Raw genomic sequence first — 19,360 nt, 5'->3', positions numbered from 1 at the left:
AAAAAAAAAGTGTTTAAAATGTTTCTGCAAGTTTGAATGAATTTTGAAGGGGATAAAAATAAAATTGCAAATATTTATTGATAATTGAAATGAGCACAAAGAAAGCTGAAATAATTCATCAGGAGTCTGAAATCCAACTTTGGCTCAAAGTTCCCAAAAAATAAAAAATAAAATAAATCACCCAAATGAAAAGCTTCCATGTCCGATTCTGTCCTGCATGGGTCCGGTTAGTCCTACCAAGTTCTGCCATAGAGCAAAGTGGTTCCCACCGAGGAAGCGAGCATGCCTCCAGTATAGTCGAGCAGGGCCGAGTCCGTGTGGGCGCGGAGGCCCGTCGGTGGCCCAGGCGAGGGGCCCCCCTTGCCCTCCCGGTGCTCCCGGCCCTCTGGCGGCTCCCGGGCATCCCGCTCCTGCTGCTGGCTCGCGCTCATCTTGGCCTCCGCCGCCGGGTCCGAGTCGCCCCCAACCCGGCTGGCCTTCGCCAACATGGGCGAGTTTCGGCGGGCGAGCGGGCACAGGCTGCCGGCGTCTTCCTGCTGCAGCTGGGCCGCCTTGTCCTTCACTTGCCGCTTGAGTTTGTAGCGATGGTTCTGGAACCAGATCTTGACCTGGTTGGGCGTGAGGTGGATGAGGCCGGCCAGGTGCTCCCTCTCGGGGGCCGACAGGTACTTCTGCTGCTTGAAGCGGCGCTCCAGTTCGAAGACTTGCGCCTGCGAGAAGAGCACCCGACGCTTCCTCCGCGAGGCTGACAGTGCCGACTTGACTCCTCCGTCCAAGGCCGACAGGCCGCCGGGCATCCCCGCCACGCTCATCCCGCCGCAGGAGCCCACCAGCCGGGAAACTGGAAAGGAAAGCGACGTGGAAGTTAATTCAAAAAACATCCGTCAAGCCTTGTTGTTTTTTTTTTTTTTTTTTTTTTTTCCCCCCACGTCGGAGAATCATCAAAGAACTGCTCGAGATGTTGCTATATTATTTTTTATTAATTGTCCGTCAATAGCCTATGCTTCATTCATGGGGAAACGTATATAGATAATTAAAATCTGGATTTATTATAGCCGATAAAAATAGAAATTGGGACCGTAGTATGCGTGTAAAAATGCAGCATCTTCAAAATGTCGCTAAAAATAAAATTATGGCTTTGCGGTATAAAGTAGAATTAGGCCTACTGCTTATTTATTAAACTTTTATGCAAAATAATTTGCTCACTAATCTGAGTATAATGCAACGGATTTATTTGAACGGGTGATTTGTGTAATGCGAAATTTAAACAAGCAAAAAACGACGGACGCTAGTTTGTAATGAACCCAAAAATTAATGTTGAAATTGTGTTTTTAAATGCAGAGGACGATTTGAAATAAAGAATCTTTACAAATAGTACAGAAGCAAACAAAGTGACAAAACTATGTAGCACTTTAATTTTATTCGTTTATTATTTTTTCTTCAGAAAAACAGGTAAGCTAAATGTTTTGCAAATTGATGATGGCACCACGCAAGTAAAGGATTTTAAGCTTTTAAAATTTAAAGCTGCATGAAAGTAACTTTTTTCTAAACTGTTAATAACTCATCGATTTAAAAAACAAAACAAAAACGAGTTAAATATTCCCTTGAAATAATGGTTATAATTTAATAAACCATTCGTGTTTCTTTAATATTTGTTTTAATTAATAGGCCTTTCGGTATAGGTCACTTCCATTTTGATTTTGTACGATTTATGTCATTTTTCGTTCACAGAATTTTTTTTTTTTTGTGTGGGGGTTTTTGTTTTGTTTTGTTTTTTAACCCGTAGCCTATATTGGGTTATTTTCCTATATCATATACTCAGCAATACTCAGCCATTACCCCGTGTCCTAAAAACAACAAAAAGATTACTGCATTTCATCCACTCACGCTTAAAATATTTCAATGTGTCTGTAAATAGTTTGTGAAAAGTTGACTGAAATGAAGTGCACTAACGTGGTGCGTATCTTGTTTCGGGCCCGCTGTACCAGGCCGCCCCTCTCAGCGACTCCTGGTAGGCCGGCATCTCCACTGCGCCGCCGCCGCCGCCTGCACCTCCGCAGAACCCCCCGACCGAGCCCGAGAAGTGCGACACGCCGGTGGCCACGTTGTAGGATGCGGCGGAAGTGGAGAGGTGGAGCTCCTGTTGTTGTTGTTGATGATGATGATGATGATGCTGGAGATGCTGGTGCTGCTGATGCGGCACGGCGGCCTCCTGCTGGTACCGGTACAGGCTCCCCGGGCCGGGCTCCTGCACGGCGCCGCCGAACCTCCGGTACACGTCGTCCATGGGGCTGTGCTGCAGGATGTCGGTGACCGAGAAGGGGGTGGAGTGTCTGGGGGGGCTCAGGGACATGCTGCGGACGCAAGGACGCCTCCCTCCCTCCTCCTGTTGCACGATGAGGCCCGGACGTGGTGCGAAGACCTTATCCTACCCGTGCAGAGGGGGGAGGGGGCGGGGCCAGGAGCGGTGATTGACAGCTTGGACGTCAAGGCGCATCCTCAACAACTTTGCAGGTGAGTCAACTCTGGACTGGAATATACTTGGTTTTATTTGCAATTTGCTGAAATGCCAATAAGCTCGTTGAAAAGTTGATCTATTGGTCAAAATAAACAGACTGGATCGGCCTATAGTTATACTTTACTTACAAACGTATTTTTGACAGTTTAAAAAGTGTCTGAACGAGGAAAGATTGAACAAAAATTAAATACAATATGAACTAGCCTAAGTTCATCTCCATTGATTATAAATGTGATTGATTGACAGAAAGTCTTGTTTGATGTTTCCAGAATGTTTGTACAGCTCTTCCTAGTACATCCGGTCAGCTGTTATCTAATGACTTCCGGCCTGGAGCGTAAGTTGATCGTCTTTCATTAATTTTCTCACTTTGCACTTTTTTTTCACATGAAAATGGAATGGCTAACTTGCAAGTGGATGATAATATCAATCCAATGTAATAATCGATGTTAAAACAGTTCATAGTTGAGTTGCATTGTGGGTAACGTAGGCAGACAATTAAAATGTTTAAGAAAATTGAAACGTTGCTAAATACACTAAAGGTACTAGGTCCAGCCGTCTATCGAGATTTCCATATCTCTACTGGTTCTGGCGAAAACAAAAAACAAACAAACAAAAAATGTCAAACACCCGTATTCCTGCCGTTAGCCTACTTTAAACCCCTCCCCAGTGAACCAATCAGCTGAGAGCCTTCAAGAGGTGGAGACCACTTCAAGGGGGCGGAGTTGGGGATGTAAGGCCCCCTTCCAGACCACCTGGCTCCAGCGAGTAGGCAGGGCCACTGGACACTTTTTTTTTTCTTTTTTTTTTTTAAATATATAAGTGCTCTAGAAATGACATTGAGTTGAATCATCTCTATTAGTGAGTGGGCCATTTCGCGTTCTGGAAATGTGTTGGATAGGACAATTCCTATGCGCCCAAACGCTTTATAATTGCCCATAGATGCCATTTTCATCTAAATGAAACTCCTCAACTCACTTTCAAGTAACCTGCGGCAATAGCCTCTCCACAGTAATTTGGTCGGGAAAGGGGGGGGGACATTCTGCACAATAATTCAAGCTGATTGGACGATACAACATTCTACACCAGGGGTGTCCAAACTACGGCCCGGGGCCATTTGCGGCCCGCCGTCCATTTTTCAGTGGCCCGCGGCATGTGCTAAAAATGGCATTTGACTTAGTTCAAATAAAATAAACAAAATAAAAATGTTTGGAGATGGTCAAAGTAAGAAGGGAGGGTATCGAAAAACAGGTGCCATTAAAGGTTATTTTAGTTAAATAAAACTAAAATTAAAAAAACAATATTTTTACCGAAATAAAATAAAAACAAAAATGCTTTTTAAAAAACAAAAACTAACTGAAACTACATTTTATGTTTATAAAACTAACTAAAAGTAACTATCATTATAGCAAACGTCCTTCGTTTTAGTCTTTGGTAATTAATTTAATGCAATAGCGTTTGCGGATGATTTTAAATGTGATTTTTAGTAGATTTATTTTGATATAAACCGGAATAATGATGTTTGAAAGTATGCACATAGAAGTGACGTCATCGAGCAGCAACCAATAGAAAAGCACCTTCAGATGACGTTGCTCCCAAGGTGGTTTTTTAAATATTGCGCACAAGTAATACACATTAACAAAAAAAAAACTAAACTAATAATAATAATACTGAAACTAACAAATTAAACTAAAACTAAGCATTTTTTTTAAAGAACTAAACTAATAAAACTAACAGAACCACCCTGAAAACTAATAAAAACTAACTAAAATAAAAAATTCCAAAACTATAATAACATTATGTGGCCCTTGCGTCCTTCTGAGTTTCTGTTTGTGGCCCTCAAATGAAAAAGTTTGGACACCCCTGTAGAATCTACACGTTTGTTTTAACCAATCACGTCCACGGGTGAAAATTTCGTGTTCGTTCTTTCGAAGGGGGGGAAACCATGAACATCTTACCAGTTAGAAATGCATGAAGACCTCTCGCTGTTCAACATTCAACAAGGAAACTGTGAGTCATTCTGCAAGAACAGAATTAATTGTAGCGTCCACTCGTCAATGTTAGGTTTGCTTGTTAGCTCCGGCGTCGGCGCTGGCTTCCTGGTTTCGTCACAGTTGCATATCCCGCCCCCAAACACAATATCGCTCTGTGATTGGTCCGAACCACCAGCGGTTCGGAATGGCGGTTATCAGCGGGAGCGGTACAAGATGAATTCGCCGGAGTTTATGAACTCACAAATACCGCGAGAATTCATCTTGCGAGAGCAAGGTTAAAGTCCCTGTAAAGTGACAACAAATGTCTTTACATCACATTGACGAGTTATTTAAAGCCAAAATAAATCTCACACTGTCAAAGTGGGGGCTTTTACATGCCAGGACAACGAGGCACTCTAAAGGGGCCCGCTAGCCGAATATTCAATGAGAAGAAGATGCATGTTTCGAGTATTGCGTGCTATGACTGTGCATCAATGCGTCAGACAAGTTTTTCATTATTATTATTATTATTATTATTATTATTATTATTTTATTTTTATCAGACTTATATCCTGCACTCTAATTGCTGATAAAAATGTAATAAAATTAAAACGATCACAAATGTGTACTATTGCACATTTCCACAAATTATCTTCAAACACATGCCATACTATATTCATTTTGATGGATTATTTCCTAATCCCTCTCGTTTAGTTTTTTTTTTTTTCTTTTTCTGTGCGACCATGTGACGTGGCCTCACTGTAACCATGGCAACAGCAGCATCTCATCCGCAACGAACGAGGCTCAACTGGACAATTAGAAATAAATAAATAAATCCATCCATCCATTTTCTTGACGGCTTATTCCTCACAAGGGTCGCGGGGGCTGCTGGGGCCTATCTCAGCTGGCGTTGGGCAGTAAGCAGGGTACACCCTGGACTGGTTGCCAGCCAATAGCAGTTAATAAATAAATAAATAAATAAGTTGCTGACTGACACCAAGACAAACACATGACTATTTGCCCGCCAAATGCCAACAATGTCAACAAAGGAATGCATAAGAAACAGATGTGATATCATGACAAGTACACATATGACGTCACTTCCTGTTTGGTCGCCAAATATCGTCGTCAGTGCTTTTGTTTTTTTTTGTGTTTTGTCATTGTTCTTTTCTTCATTTTCTCTTTCTTCGTCTTCATCTTCTTCTTCTTCCTCTTATTATTATTATTATCATCATCATCATCATCATCATCATCATCATCATCATCATCATCATCAGCAGCAGCAGCAGCAGCAGCAGCAGCATCATCATCATCATCATCATCCATCCATCCATCCATCCATTTTCTTGACCGCTTACTTCTCACAAGGGTCGCGGGGGGTGCTGGCGCCTATCTCAGCTGGCTCTGGGCAGTAGGCGGGGGACACCCTGGACTGGTTGCCAGCCAATCGCAGGGCACACAGAGACGAACAACCATCCACACTCAGACACACACACCTAGGGGCAATTCGGAGCGCCATCATCATCATTATTATTATTATTATTGTCGATGTAGTATTGTTTTGTAGCTGCTGATGGTGTCTGTGGGTTGATTTTTTTTATTTATTTATTTTTTTTTAAACAATAATTTTTTTTTAAATTGAATTTTAAACAATAACAAGTTGTTGGCTTCGTGCTGCAGTAAGGGAAACCATACTGATGATGTCATTTTCGCCATCAAACAGATCGTTGTGTATGTTGGAAAAAGTATCGATAAACACAGCCGTGTGTCTGTTTGTGTGGGCGTGTAATTGGTCGAGAATGTGCTGCCACCTGCCGTCAACTTGATAGACTGCATGATGGAATTCCTGCTGTTCGAAAGATGAGAAGTGGTCAAAGTGAAGCCTGGCATGTTACAGATGAAAATAACAACAAACAGAAGGACAGTTTTCTATCGCCTATGTGACGTCACAAGTGGACGATTCCTCGTGAGAACGTGACGTCACAGGCCTGACCACATGAGTCTTTTCAACTATTAATAGGCGTTTCTGATAATTCCCTCTATACTATGTAATGTGAAGCCAATAAGCTATAGAGTCTATAGCTTATTGGCTTCACATTACATAGGCCTATTTAAACAAAAAAGATTTTCACAACTGTGAACGAGTTTTTTGTCTTTTGGGTTTTTTTTTCCAATAGCTGACAGAAATGTTAATTGCCTTAACACCTGCTTGTAGCCCTGATTTGTCCTCTTTTCTTTTTTTGTCTGTTGCTGCTATTTAGCCTGCATTTATTCATGTTCCTCGAATGAATTGTTTGTTGATGTTGCTGCATATTGTACGCATCGAGCGTCATTTCGCGAGGTTACAAAAAAAAAAAAGGAAAAAAAAGGCTTAGCGGGTGCAAACTGTGCTGTGATCAAACATTTTGAAGTCCTAATGATGGGTCTTATTTTCTTGTGTTTGTCACAACTCGATGTCCTGCTGGGGGGGCGGGAACCCCCTCCCCCAACCGACTTCAACCGCATTTACACACGCACATACACATTTCGATTTTCCTTCTTAAAATTTTGTCAATAAGAAATTACATTTCTGGTTCGCCAATTATTGGAGAATAAATGTAAATAGTGAGGGAGAAAAAAATCCTTTGGATTGATTGGAACACATGCATGTGTCCAACTAACATAAATATTTTTGAGAAGGGAAATGACGTCATGTAATCACATTTTAATGACCAGCCGTCATTAAATTATAGGGACTTTATTTTACTGACATGCTTTCTATACCCATCACATAAATAAAAACATTTTTTTAAAGTACAAAAACCGTCTCAACTGAATGACATATCAACTTCCAGCAGGCAATAGAGAAATAATTTAGAAAAACACATTTACAAGACGTGGAATTTACTTATGAATCAACGTGGGAAAAAAGCAAAACAAAAAACATTCAAAATATTTTTTTTCATTAACATTAAAAATACGGAAAGTACAATATTTAATAAAAAAAAAAAAAAACGTTTTTTCGGTTTTTGTTTTGTTTTTTTGTTTTAATTACTTAAGTACGCACGCGCACGGGCCTCAGGTCCAGTTGTTCCAGCAGGTGATCCGCGCGAGGGCCCGTTCGCGTTCAGGCTGGGCGACGTGCGCGTAGGTACACAGCGGAAATGCCAACCGCAGGTCTCGGTGGCCCCGGGGCGGCTCGCACGGCTTCCTCTCGTCCCGCAGCAGAACCGCCGGGATGACACCGGCGGCGGCGGCGGCGGCGGCGGCGGCGAACGGCCCGCGTTGCGCCTGCAGAATCCTCAGCGCCTCCAAACTGCGCTCGGCGCGCGCGCGCTTCATCTTGTAGCGGTGGTTCTGGAACCAAATCTTGACCTGGTTGGGCGTTAGCCGGATGCGGCCGGCCAGGTGCTCCCTCTCGGGGGCACTCAGGTAGCGCTGCTGCCGGAAGCGCCGCTCCAGTTCCGACGTCTGCGCTTTGGAGAAGAGGACGCGCCGCTTCCGGCCGACGGCGACGCGCTCGCCAGCGTCATGACGAGCCGCATCCGTGGATGCGCCTGGGCGACAAAAAAAAAAAAAAAAAAAAACGGTCGCTCATTTATCGATTCATTCAATCAATCAATCAATCAGGTGACGAACTTGTCGTTTAGAGGCGAGACTCGAACCCACAACTTCAGATTTGCCCGCGTGTACTCACGTGACAGCTTGAGGCGGCCCTCGGCGGAATTCTCCTCGGCCTCGGCCTCGTCTTCTTCCGGTTCCTCGGCACCGGAACCGCAGCACGTCCTCGCAGAATCCGGCAGGTCCAGAATGTCCCGCACCGAGAAGCCCACGCGGGAACCGCCGCTCACTCCCAAAGACATGGCCAATTTGTGTTTGTATTCTGCATAAAAAATAAACAAAAAATGTTCTAATGTGTTATTGTTTTAGAAGCGAGCCAAGACTGGAGCGTCTGACACGAGCACGTACGCACACGCACGCACGCACTTAAGGCGCGTGGCCGTTAAAAAGGCGCTAGGGGGAGGAGGAGGGGGGTCAAAGTCGTCACTCGGCCACTTCCGGTTGACTTTTGACCAAATTTGGCAGCGGTCACAAAGCAAACAAACAATAAGCTTTTTTTTTCGTGAAGTCAAATCTCCCTGTGAGGGTTTTCTAATTAATTCAAGGCACAAAAGGCAGATTACATTCCATCATCCAACCAATAATTCGAAAGAAATCTACACGAACGTGAATAAAATACTTTGTCTTTTTCTTTTTTTTCTGTCTTTTCTTTTTTTCGTTTCTAAGTGAAAATGCAGAACAGAACATAGAAAAATTAATGTATCCAAATGCACAAACGTTAGGGTGGGGGAAAAAATGTCCTAGTTACCATAATAATTATTATATTATTTACATAATCAGCATTTTTTTTGTTGAAATGTCTCATTAAGAAATTGAATGATAAATGGTATGCTTGTATAATATAAACACATGTTTATATAATATTTTTTTAAACATTTGTTACAATGTGAACTTGTTTGCGCCTCTGAAACGAATAAACATCTTTTTAGAAGCTTTCCTTCAAGCAAAAAACTAAACAAAGATCACATGTCAAGTATATTTGAATAAATAACAACATAGTCATCAGTTGACGGTTGCTTTGAAATATTGATAATTATGTTATAATCATGATCGTATAGCATGGGAAAAAAATCGTTTCCCTTTCTGGTAACAAAAGGGGGGAAACACTTTGGATTATTCATATTTGATCATTTTTACGTGTCATTGCACTTGTGATTGTAAAATGAATATTGTTGTAAATATGATTTTAAATTATTATGATTATAATCTGATTAATTGTCAACATTCAATTGTGGAGATTTTTGTTTTTACATTTTCACTTTTGTGTAAAACGACGTCTGCGTACGTGTACGCACGTGTACGTGTACGTGTACATAATGTAAACGGCGTGTGCTTTCTTTTGTGTTCTCTTGCTGCCACCTGCTGGTCTTTTCATGCCACTGACTCACTCGTAACATGAAATACAGAACAGAAGCGCTCTACTTCCCCCTTGTGGCCGACCGACCGCTGTACAGCCCCGGGATGCGTAATAGTCCTCTAGAAAATTGATGAGCAGGATTAGGAGGGTTTACTTTCAAAATGTATGCAGTCCGTTCCGTAATTCAAATACTATAATGTTAAATAAAAATAACTTGTAAACTACTTGAATTATTTTTGCATTAATTCCACACCAAATACGCGAGTAAAGACAACATAAACTGTATAATCAATGAAATATATATTTATATTTTGTAGGTGCAAAATTTCAGTTGTTTGTTTAAAAGGAACTATTTATTTACATTATTTACAAATTGAAATGTTTGTTTACAATAAGTTGATAGTTTTATATTCAATATGTACTAAAAAAAAACATCTGCAAAAGAGTGAAGTCAAGTTTTGATAGTTAGTAAAAAAAAAAATTAAAAAATTAATGAAACACGTCTGCATTTATCATTTGACGTGATCTCTCACAATGTGTACATTTGACACTTTTTACACATGTCTGACAATGCGTGCGTGTTAGAGAAAGGCCAGCCGGTCCATTGTGATGGTGTTTGCTGACACAGGTCATCTGTGCTGTTGTGCTCCCAGCAGCAGCAGCAGCAGCAGCACAAACCAGGCAGAGATGCTGAGCCACATACACTGTTGCATTCAAGCAGCACACGTACAAAAACAAAACAAGTCATTCAGAAATTTTGAATGACTAACGATGATCAATAATCACTTTGATCATCGGCAACTTGGAACTTCTCTGAGCAGGGGAGGTGGGAGGGCAGTAAAACAGGCCAAAATCCAAATGTCAGGAGGTAAGAGACAATTTGCATACTAACTACACAACAAATTGACTAAATGAGAGTTTAAAAATAAGTCTTAACTCAAGATTTAAACACTTCTTCAGAATAAAACAGACAAATAGGTGAGGTCTTTGTTAGCTGAGGTAAACAACAACGCAACTGGTACTCCTCAAAACGTGATGAATTATTCAGCTCTCACTTTGTTTGCTTCCCATTTATATCGCCAACCTTTCATTGAGACTGCATTTTTCTCATGTGTTTAAGTTCGAGTGCCGCACACCACACAAACGCGCAGTAACCTGGTAATTAAACGGGAAAATGACATCCTTTGTGGGGGAAACGGAGGGAAGCTCAAGTGTTTCTTTTCAGGCAGGAATAGCAGAGGATTGTTTTCTTCATCGTCACTTCAGTGCCTAACCGTAAAACCTTGATAGACGTGCAAATTCCCGTTGCTAACAAACTGGCTTTGATGTCATGATCCTGCTCTCCAGTATGTGTGTTTTGTTTCAGTGGGCGAGTGAAGGGGGCGTGTCCACCTGCGCCACACCTGAGGCGCATTGCCGCAATCAAGAGGTCTTTAAAAGGACTCCCGGCGCAACAGATCAGTGTCGGATTATTTCTTGCATGCAGCCCTTGCTCAAGATGTTCTCTAGACCTTTTTTCCCTGAATCTTAGTCTCGCGTTACTAGTATAGTCTTGTTTTGATTTCATAAGATAGTGTTTTTCCACGTGTATCTGCCACGGCGTTTTCTGTTTTATATATAGTTAGATTGTAGTGTGTTATTGTAATTAGATAGAACTAGCTTGCGTTGTATTTTTTGTTAACCCATGTTTCTCCTTGCCTTTTGCAGGTGTTTTTTTTTTTTTAATTAACTTTTCTGAGTATTGTACTCGCGCTTTATGTTTGTTGTTGTTTTCTCCTGGCATCTGGGCCTGCGTTTTGGTGGGTTTGTGAATAAACCTCATCTACATTGTATTTTCCTGTCTGGGCCTACATTTTCTGGGATCCAGTTTTTCACCGACGGTAGTCGGTTCGTTACATTTGAGAGTTGAATGTTAACTGTTGAAGTCCTGAATTTCTTCTTCTTTTTTTTCTTTTTTTTTTGTGGGTCTGCGCATGATAAACATGTTGACCAAATTTCATGCTGCTAAGTGAAATGACTATGGGCTGATTAAAAAATAAAAATCATCCTACTATAATGCCTCATACAAGCTAAAATGGCTGACTTCCTGTGCTTTTAATGGGCATGTCTTCTATAGACTTTTTTTTTTTTTTTTTTTTGGGCTTTCTTCATGGTAAACATTTTTACCGAATTTCATTTTTTTTCTAAATGAAACTTATTTAGGTGGCTGAATTTGTGAAAAGTCCCCCCACCCCACCAGAAGACACTCTGTAATGGCTCATGCTAGCTAAAATGGCTGACTTCCTGTGCTTTTATGGGCATGGCTGCTAGAAACCTTTTTTATGGGTCTATTCAAGATAAACATCCATCCATCCATTTTTATGACCGCTTATTCCTCACAAGGATCGCGGAGGGTGCTGGAGCCTATCTCAGCTGGCTTTGGGCAGTAGGCGGGGTATACCTTGGACTGGTTGCCAGCCAATCGCAGGGCACACAGAGATGAACAACCATCCACACTCACAAGCACACCTAGGGGCAGTTCGGAGTGCCCAATTAACCTGCCATGCATGTCTTTGTAATGTGGGAGGAGACCGGAGTGCCCGGAGAAGACCCACGCAGGCACAGGGAGAACATGCAAACTCCACCCAGGAAGGCCAGAGCCTGAACCCGAACCCAAGTCCTCAGAACTGGGAGGCGGCCGTGCTAACCAGTCAACGTACCGCCTATTCAAGATAAACATTTTTTACCAAATTTGTCTTTGTGAAGTGAAACTGGGGGCTGAATTTTTAAATAGTTCCCCCAAAAAACACCTTGTAATGGCTCATGTTAGCTAAAATGGCTGACTTCCTGTGCCTTTTAGTGGGCATGGCATCTAGAGACTTTTTTGTGGGTCTCTTCATGGTAAACATATTTACCAAATGTAAAAAAAATTTCTAAGTAAAACTGATTTAAGTGGCTGAATTTGTTAAAAAAAAAAAAAAAAAAAAAAAACTCCCCCCCACCCCCACAAAAAATCACACTGTAATGGCTGACGTTAGCTAAAATGGCTGACTTCCTGTGCTTTTATGAGTATGGCTTCTAGAAACTCTTTTTTGTGGGTCTATTCAAGATAAACATTTTTACCAAATTTGTCTTTGCTAAGTTAAACTGGGGGCTGAATTTGTAAAAAGTTCCTCCTAAAAAACACCTTGTAATGGCTCATGCTAGCTAAAATGGCTGACTTCCTGTGTTTTTATGGCCATTCTACAGACTTTCTGTTTTCTATCTGTACTCTACTTATCAAAACTGGACCCACCACGACCACCTTGTGCACTTTCAAGCGTGCTTATTGATATTCATTCCTTCTCTTCAGGCAGACGTGACCCACGCGAACCTCCAAACTAGTTTGGCTGGCTCAGCCGGCAGCCCTGCTTGCTAGCCCACAAGCTAGTGCGCAAAGCCGGTCAGGACACGGGAGGCAGCTGATGTCAGTCACACAAGCTTCTTAGCAATTAGCGGCCTCGGCATAGTCACGCTAACAGACAAAATAAATGCCATTCATAGTAATTGGAATTCAGATGAATTTCGCAACATGTTCATGTGACGTTAGCATCATGAGCTGAGCGTAATGAGGTCATGCTGTCTTCTGTTCTATATATGACAAACTATATGACTGTAACATGATTACCGGTATATTGTATAGCGACAGCAGGGACCACCCAGCCGGAACGATCGTTGACATTTAAAAGCGCCACAAAGGCCTCGTGGCGCCGTAAAATGTCAATTAAATCAATGTTGTGTGACGACAACATTGCTTAACGGAATCATCCAACATGAATAATTAACCGTATCGATAGAACATACAGTGACATCTGTAAAGTCAAACACCATTATGGTTGTATAAGTCCAACCTTTCGTGCGCACAAAAATCAGTTGCGAAAAAGTAAAATCAAAAGAAAAATCTGTAATGTGATAGACTGTTAATAAGCGTATCTCTTCTCTGTTATATATACACTTTTTTTTTTTTTTTTTTTAAATGTTCGGTCACTTTTCGCGCCATGTATTCATCATCATTTATCACAGGAAACATCTGTTGAGTGCAGGATATGCACGTCAGGGTCCATTGTAACCAATTTGAGGTGTGAACAAATGAGCGCAGTATGCTAAGCTAACATCACAAAAAGGCACATTAACACGTCCTGTGTGTGTGTGTGCCAATGTTATTCATATTCTAAGCAAAATGACAGACTTTCTGTGTCTTTTCGTAAAAGGCTTCTTGAGATTTTTTCTTGGGTCAACTCATGGTAGACATGTTAACCAGATTTCATGTTGCTAAACTGCACAGTGGGCAGAGTTTTTCAAAACACGAGAAAAACTATTTTGACAAAAATCTGTACTCATAATACAATGTAAAGACCTTTGTGAAGTGAATTTAGAGAATTGTGTCTAAATTCATTCGAAATGTTTTGACACGACCTGAAGAGGTAGGACTCAGACGCAGGTGATAAGTTGGCCTCAAAGGCTGCAGTTTTAATAACAGGAAACACAAGACGCCTCTTAAAGAGGGAAAAAACGCTGAACATAAAGAGCTCCAAACTGGAGATGAAAACAGGGCACTCAAAAATGGGGACAACAAAAGGCGCTCCGCTAGGGAGGAAAAAGAGGGGCAAACTCAGGACGCAAGACAAGGCAAGGCAAGGCAAGGCAAAATACAAGGACTGTGGATCGAGAACTGTGAGGGCGCTTCCATGCACTGGTTGTGACACTTCGGCAAACTGCAGGTGGTGGCTGATGGCTTTTATTGGCGGGGTGATTGGTGGCAGGTGGAAACAATCATGGGCGTGGACCGGTGATGAGCTGAGCAGAAGGAAGGGCAAGTGACCTGAGGTGAGAAGGGAGTTGGTGATTTCAAAATAAACAGGAAACATGAGTGCAAAAATAAAAGCATGACCAGCGTGGCGGCGTGACAGTACCCCCCCCCCCTCAACGGCCGGCTCCTGACGGCCCAGGCAAGTCAGGATGCTCCCTATGGAACTCGTCGATGAGGGAGGGGTCCACGATGAATCGGGAGGGCACCCACTGCCTCTCCTCTGGCCCGTATCCCTCCCAGTCCACCAAGTACTGACGTACCCGGCCCCGCTTTCTGACATCCAACAACTTTCTGACCTTGTATACCGGGCCCCCCCTCCACCATCTCCGGAGGGGGCGGCGCAGGCTCGGGCGGGACCAGGGAACTGTCTTGGACCGGCTTGACTTGGCTCACGTGGAAAGTGGGGTGGGTGCGGAGGGACCGAGGCAGGCGAAGGCGCACGGCGGCAGGACCTATGGACTTGGCAATGGGAAACGGGCCCACAAATCTTGGGGCCAACTTTGGACATGGTACCGTGAGATGTAGATTCTTTGTTGACAGCCAGACTCTTTGACCCGGCTGGTACTGAGGCGCGGGTCTCCTCTTCCGGTCAGCAGCTCTTTTCACCCTGTCCCCTTGACGTTGTAGTGCCAGTCGAGCTGCTGACCAGATTCGGCGACACCTGCGGATCATTGCGTGGACCGAGGGCACTGAAGCTTCCTCTTCCAAGTCAGCGAAGTAGGGTGGATCGTAACCATGAACACATTTGAAGGGCGTGATACCTGCAGCAGACGTGGGTAGAGAATTGTGAGCGAGTTCGACCCATACCAGACTCTTGCTCCATGACGAGGGGTTTTGGGAGACTAGGCAACGGAGTCCCATCTCAAGCTGCTGGTTGAGACGTTCTGCTTGTCCGTTGGCCTCCGGGTTCACCTGGGATCGCAGGGTCTCTGGAACAAAGAGCCGTCGTGGTGGGCACTCTTTGGGTGGACTCGTGTCCTTGAGGGCCTCCTTGACGTCCTCCTCGATTTGCCATGCCATTGCTCCTATCACGCAATCTTTGGGAAGGATGGGTTCGGGATCGGTCACTGTGGTATCAGGATCATGGATTCGTGATAATGCGTCAGCTTTGATGTTCCGGCTACCCGGCCTGTAGGTCAAAGAAAAGGAGAATCTGTTAAAAACACAATGACCATCTGGCCTGTCGGGGGTTCAGTCTCTTGGCCTGGCGTAAATATTCCAAGTTTTGGTGGTCAGTCCATATGATGAATGGGTGTTCTGCTCCCTCCTGCCAGTGCCTCCACTCCTCGAGGGCGACTTTGACCGCCAGAAGTTCACGGTCGCCAACACTGTAGTTGCGTTCGGCCTTGGACAGTCTCCAGGACAGAAACGCGCAAGGATGAACCTTGCCATCCTCCTGACAGCGTTGGGAGAGGACGGCCCCAACTCCAAGATTGGAGGCATCCACCTCGACCAAAAACTGGCGACTTGGATCGGGAACCTTGAGTATCGGTGCCTTGGTGAAGCGCTTCTTGAGATCTGTAAAGGCGACGTTGGCTTCAGGGGTCCAGCAGAAACGTATCTGAGGGGAGGTCAAGGCATATAGTGGAGCAGCGATGGTGCTAAAGTTCCGGATGAAGCGGTGGTAGAAATTGGCGAAGCCCAGGAATTGTTGAACCTTTTTTCTTGACTCCGGCGTGGGCCAATCTCGTACCGCGCTGACCTTTTCCGACTCCATCTTGACCCTCCCAGGTGATACGACAAAGCCCAGGAATGCAATAGTGTCCACATGAAAAAGGCTTTTCTCGGCTTTTATGTATAGCTGATGCTCGAGAAGACGTTGCAGGACTTTGGTCACATGTTGCTGATGAGTTTTCAGGTCTGGTGAGTAGATCAGGATGTCGTCCAGATAAACGTATACAAAGTGGTCTATGAATTCTTTGAGCACATCATTGATCATGGCTTGGAATACGGCAGGAGCGTTGGTGAGTCCAAATGGCATGACCAGGTATTCGTAGTGGCCGCGGGGAGTATTGAAGCCAGTCTTCCACTCGTCTCCTTCCCGAATCCTGACAAGGTGATATGCGTTCCGGAGATCCAGTTTGGTGAATACCTTGGCCTGTTGCAGCTGGTCGAATACGGATGACACCAAGGGCAGAGGATATCGATTCTTGATGGTTATGTCATTCAGAGGGCTGTAGTCAATGCATGGTCGCAAGGAGCCGTCCTTTTTGCCCACAAAAAAGGAATCCATCTCCTGCTGGTGACGAAGATGGGCGGATAAGTCCGGCTTTCATGGATGTGTCAACATATTCGTTGAGGGCCTTGCATTCAGGCCCCGAAACCGAGTACAGTCTACCCTTGGGGATGGTAGAACCCGGAATCAGCTCAATTGAACAATCGTAGGGTCGATGTGGAGGGAGTGACATGGCCTTGGACTTGTTGAACACTTCTCGGAGATGATGATAACATGAAGGAACTGTGTTCAGGTCCGGGTAGTCATGGTCGGTCGCGAGGGTCACCTGGTGGACGGCAGCTGAGGGTGCATCTGCCGCTGGCTGCTCCAGCCCATGGTTCTCACAGTTCTTTCCCCATTCCAGGATTTGCCCGGATCGCCAGTCAATGCGTGGGTTGTGCAAGCGCAACCAGGGATGTCCCAAGACCAGAGTGTGTGACGGAGATCAAAAGACATGGAAGCGAATGTGTTCCTTGTGCTGTCCAATATGGACCTCGAGAGGCTCCGTGATGTGCGTGATAACAAACAAGTCCTTGCCATTAAGTGCCCTGGCTCTCATATTGGTGGTGAGTGGCTCAGTGCCAGCCTGCAGCTTCTCCACGTCCCCAATCCATGAGGCTTTCATCTGCCCCGGAGTCGATGAGGGCTGGCAAATCGGTGGTGGTCGCATGGCAAGAGATCCTGACGTGAGTGAGTTTTCGGGCCTTGAATTGCGTGGGAGAGTCGGAACTCACCGGGGAGCCTCTCTTGATGGGACAGGCTACCACCAAATGACCTTGTTCACCACAGTAGTAGCACCGTCCCTCCTGGCGACGTCGCTGGCGTTCTTGCTGGGTCAGTCGGGCGCGGTCAAGCTGCATGGGTTCCTCGTCATTCCCAGTGACCTCCCTCGCGGTGGACGACTGGGGAAGCGCACGTTGTGGAGACTCCCTTGCCGATGGGTGCCGGAGGGGTCCAGAGCCGGGTCTCCGTTGGAGTCCGCTGGTCTGCACGAGTTCTCGCCTCCGATGATCACTGCGGATGGCCAGCGAACTCAATGAGTCCAGGTCGCCGGGTAAGTCCACGGGAAGCAAGAGTTCCTGCATTGATGTTGTGAGCCCCTTTAAAAAGTGATCGTAGAGTGCTGTGGCGTTCCAGCCACTCTTGGCTGCTAAAGTTCGGAATCGGATGGCATAATCGTTGACCGATTCTCTGCCTTGTCGAAGATTACTGAGTTCTCGAGCCTTCTCTCGATCCATACTGACCGGATCAAAAACTTGGCGGAGAGCTGTGCAAAACCCGGCTGCGGTTGAGCAGGTCGGGGAGTTCCGTGCCCATTCAGCGGTGGCCCAGTCTCTGGCTCGTCCAGTCAGGTGAGATATCATGAAGGCCACGCGGGAACGGTCTGTGGGAAAGGCCTGTGGCGAAAGTTCAAAATGAATGTCGCATTCCGTCAGGAAGGCCTGACAGTGTCCTGGTTCTCCCGAGTAACGCTCCGGGGGAGCCAGTCTCAGGCCTACTCCGGTAAATGCTGGAGTTGAAGTTGGCGGTTCAGCTGCTGTTTCCTGTCTCGTGGCAGTTGCCGTGGACCTTTGCAGGTGGCACACCAGGTCCTGAATTTGTCCAGCAAATTCCCCCATCCGGGTGGCCATGGCTTGCTGGACCTCCTCCTGGTGCGACAAGCGAGTCTCTTGGGTCTGTAGCCAGATCTCCAACTTGCCTGCTGAGTCCATGCTGGCCGAAGTGTGCTGACACGACGTGAAGAGGTAGGACTCAGACGCAGGTGATAAGTTGGCCTCAAAGGCTGCAGTTTTAATAACAGGAAACACAAGACGCCTCTTAAAGAGGGAAAAAACGCTGAACATAAAGAGCTCCAAACTGGAGATGAAAACAGGGCACTCAAAAAAGGGGACAACAAAAGGCGCTCCGCTAGGGAGGAAAAAGAGGGACAAACTCAGGACGCAAGACAAGGCAAGGCAAGGCAAAATACAAGGACTGTGGATCGAGAACTGTGAGGGCGCTTCCATGCACGGGTTGTGACACTTCGGCAAACTGCAGGTGGTGGCTGATGGCTTTTATTGGCGGGGTGATTGGCGGCAGGTGGAAACAATCATGGGCGTGGACCGGTGATGAGCTGAGCAGAAGGAAGGGTAAGTGACCTGAGGTGAGAAGGGAGTTGGTGATTTCAAAATAAACAGGAAACATGAGTGCATTATTGTGTTAGCATCAAAATGTTCTTCACTATCTTTCCTGACCTTTTTTTGGGCCGTGGCTAAAATGGCGCCATGCCACAATAGTAGCCAACTCTCCCCTCCTAAATTTATCTGAACTGAACGGAGCTATTACAGTATTCAACATGTGGTTAGCTAGCTAATATGCGGTTAACTAGCAAGCTAGCTACGCCTACATCCAGAAACAACATTTTCACTTTGGATAGTCCGGTAATGTGGCCAGTACAAGGGGCGAGGAGGAAAAACATTTTATACATGTAATTTTAATACATTTGATTTTATACATTTTAATACATTTTGTTTCACTTTAAGCGGGACTTCAAATCATAATGGTGTAAATCCTCATTTTAAGCATGTAATGTGCCCAAGTCTCTCCTACTGTATTCCGACTTCTTCCGCAGCCATGATGGCCCACAGTGTGACAAAGACAGCCAATTATGTTGCAGCGCCATTGAACAAGCAATTCGACATCTTGCTTGTAACATCTGCAATCCATCGAGCCTCATTGACTTTATGTCGTTAACGACTCCGGAGGAAGCTCCCAAACGAGAACGGGTGCAATCCAAGTTGTAGGTTACACTTATGTGCCGTACACTGCAAACTATAAACAAAGCAATACGCATTTTTATTTGAATAACTCTCGGACAGTGCCAATCCCCGAA

General features: G+C 44.7%; 1 protein-coding gene across 1 annotated transcript; it reads right to left on the bottom strand.

The window, feature by feature from the left end:
* Positions 1-36: 36 nt before the first annotated feature.
* LOC144010302 (homeobox protein Nkx-2.4-like) lies at positions 37-4,655 on the bottom strand. Its single transcript, XM_077510563.1, has 3 exons — positions 4,474-4,655; positions 1,954-2,428; positions 37-841 (listed from the first exon to the last, which is right to left on the bottom strand). Exons 2-3 carry the CDS (start codon positions 2,351-2,353, stop codon positions 234-236), a joined length of 1,008 nt encoding a protein of 335 aa, XP_077366689.1. The 5' UTR covers positions 2,354-2,428; positions 4,474-4,655; the 3' UTR covers positions 37-233.
* Positions 4,656-19,360: the final 14,705 nt, after the last annotated feature.

This window comes from Festucalex cinctus, chromosome 21 (assembly GCF_051991245.1).
Source record: "Festucalex cinctus isolate MCC-2025b chromosome 21, RoL_Fcin_1.0, whole genome shotgun sequence".
Lineage (NCBI taxonomy): Eukaryota > Metazoa > Chordata > Actinopteri > Syngnathiformes > Syngnathidae > Festucalex > Festucalex cinctus.
The sequence above is the reverse complement of the archived record's forward strand: the minus strand, read 5'-3'. Positions and strand labels throughout refer to the sequence as shown.

Bases quoted from the DNA above. Each gene is read 5' to 3' on its own strand.
- LOC144010302 (XM_077510563.1), bottom strand. From the start codon at position 2,353: ATGTCCCTGAGCCCCCCCAGACACTCCACCCCCTTCTCGGTCACCGAC. The intron at 842-1,953 runs GTTAGTGCACTT...TTTCCTTTCCAG, and splicing joins CGAAACAAGATACGCACCAC to TTTCCCGGCTGGTGGGCTCC.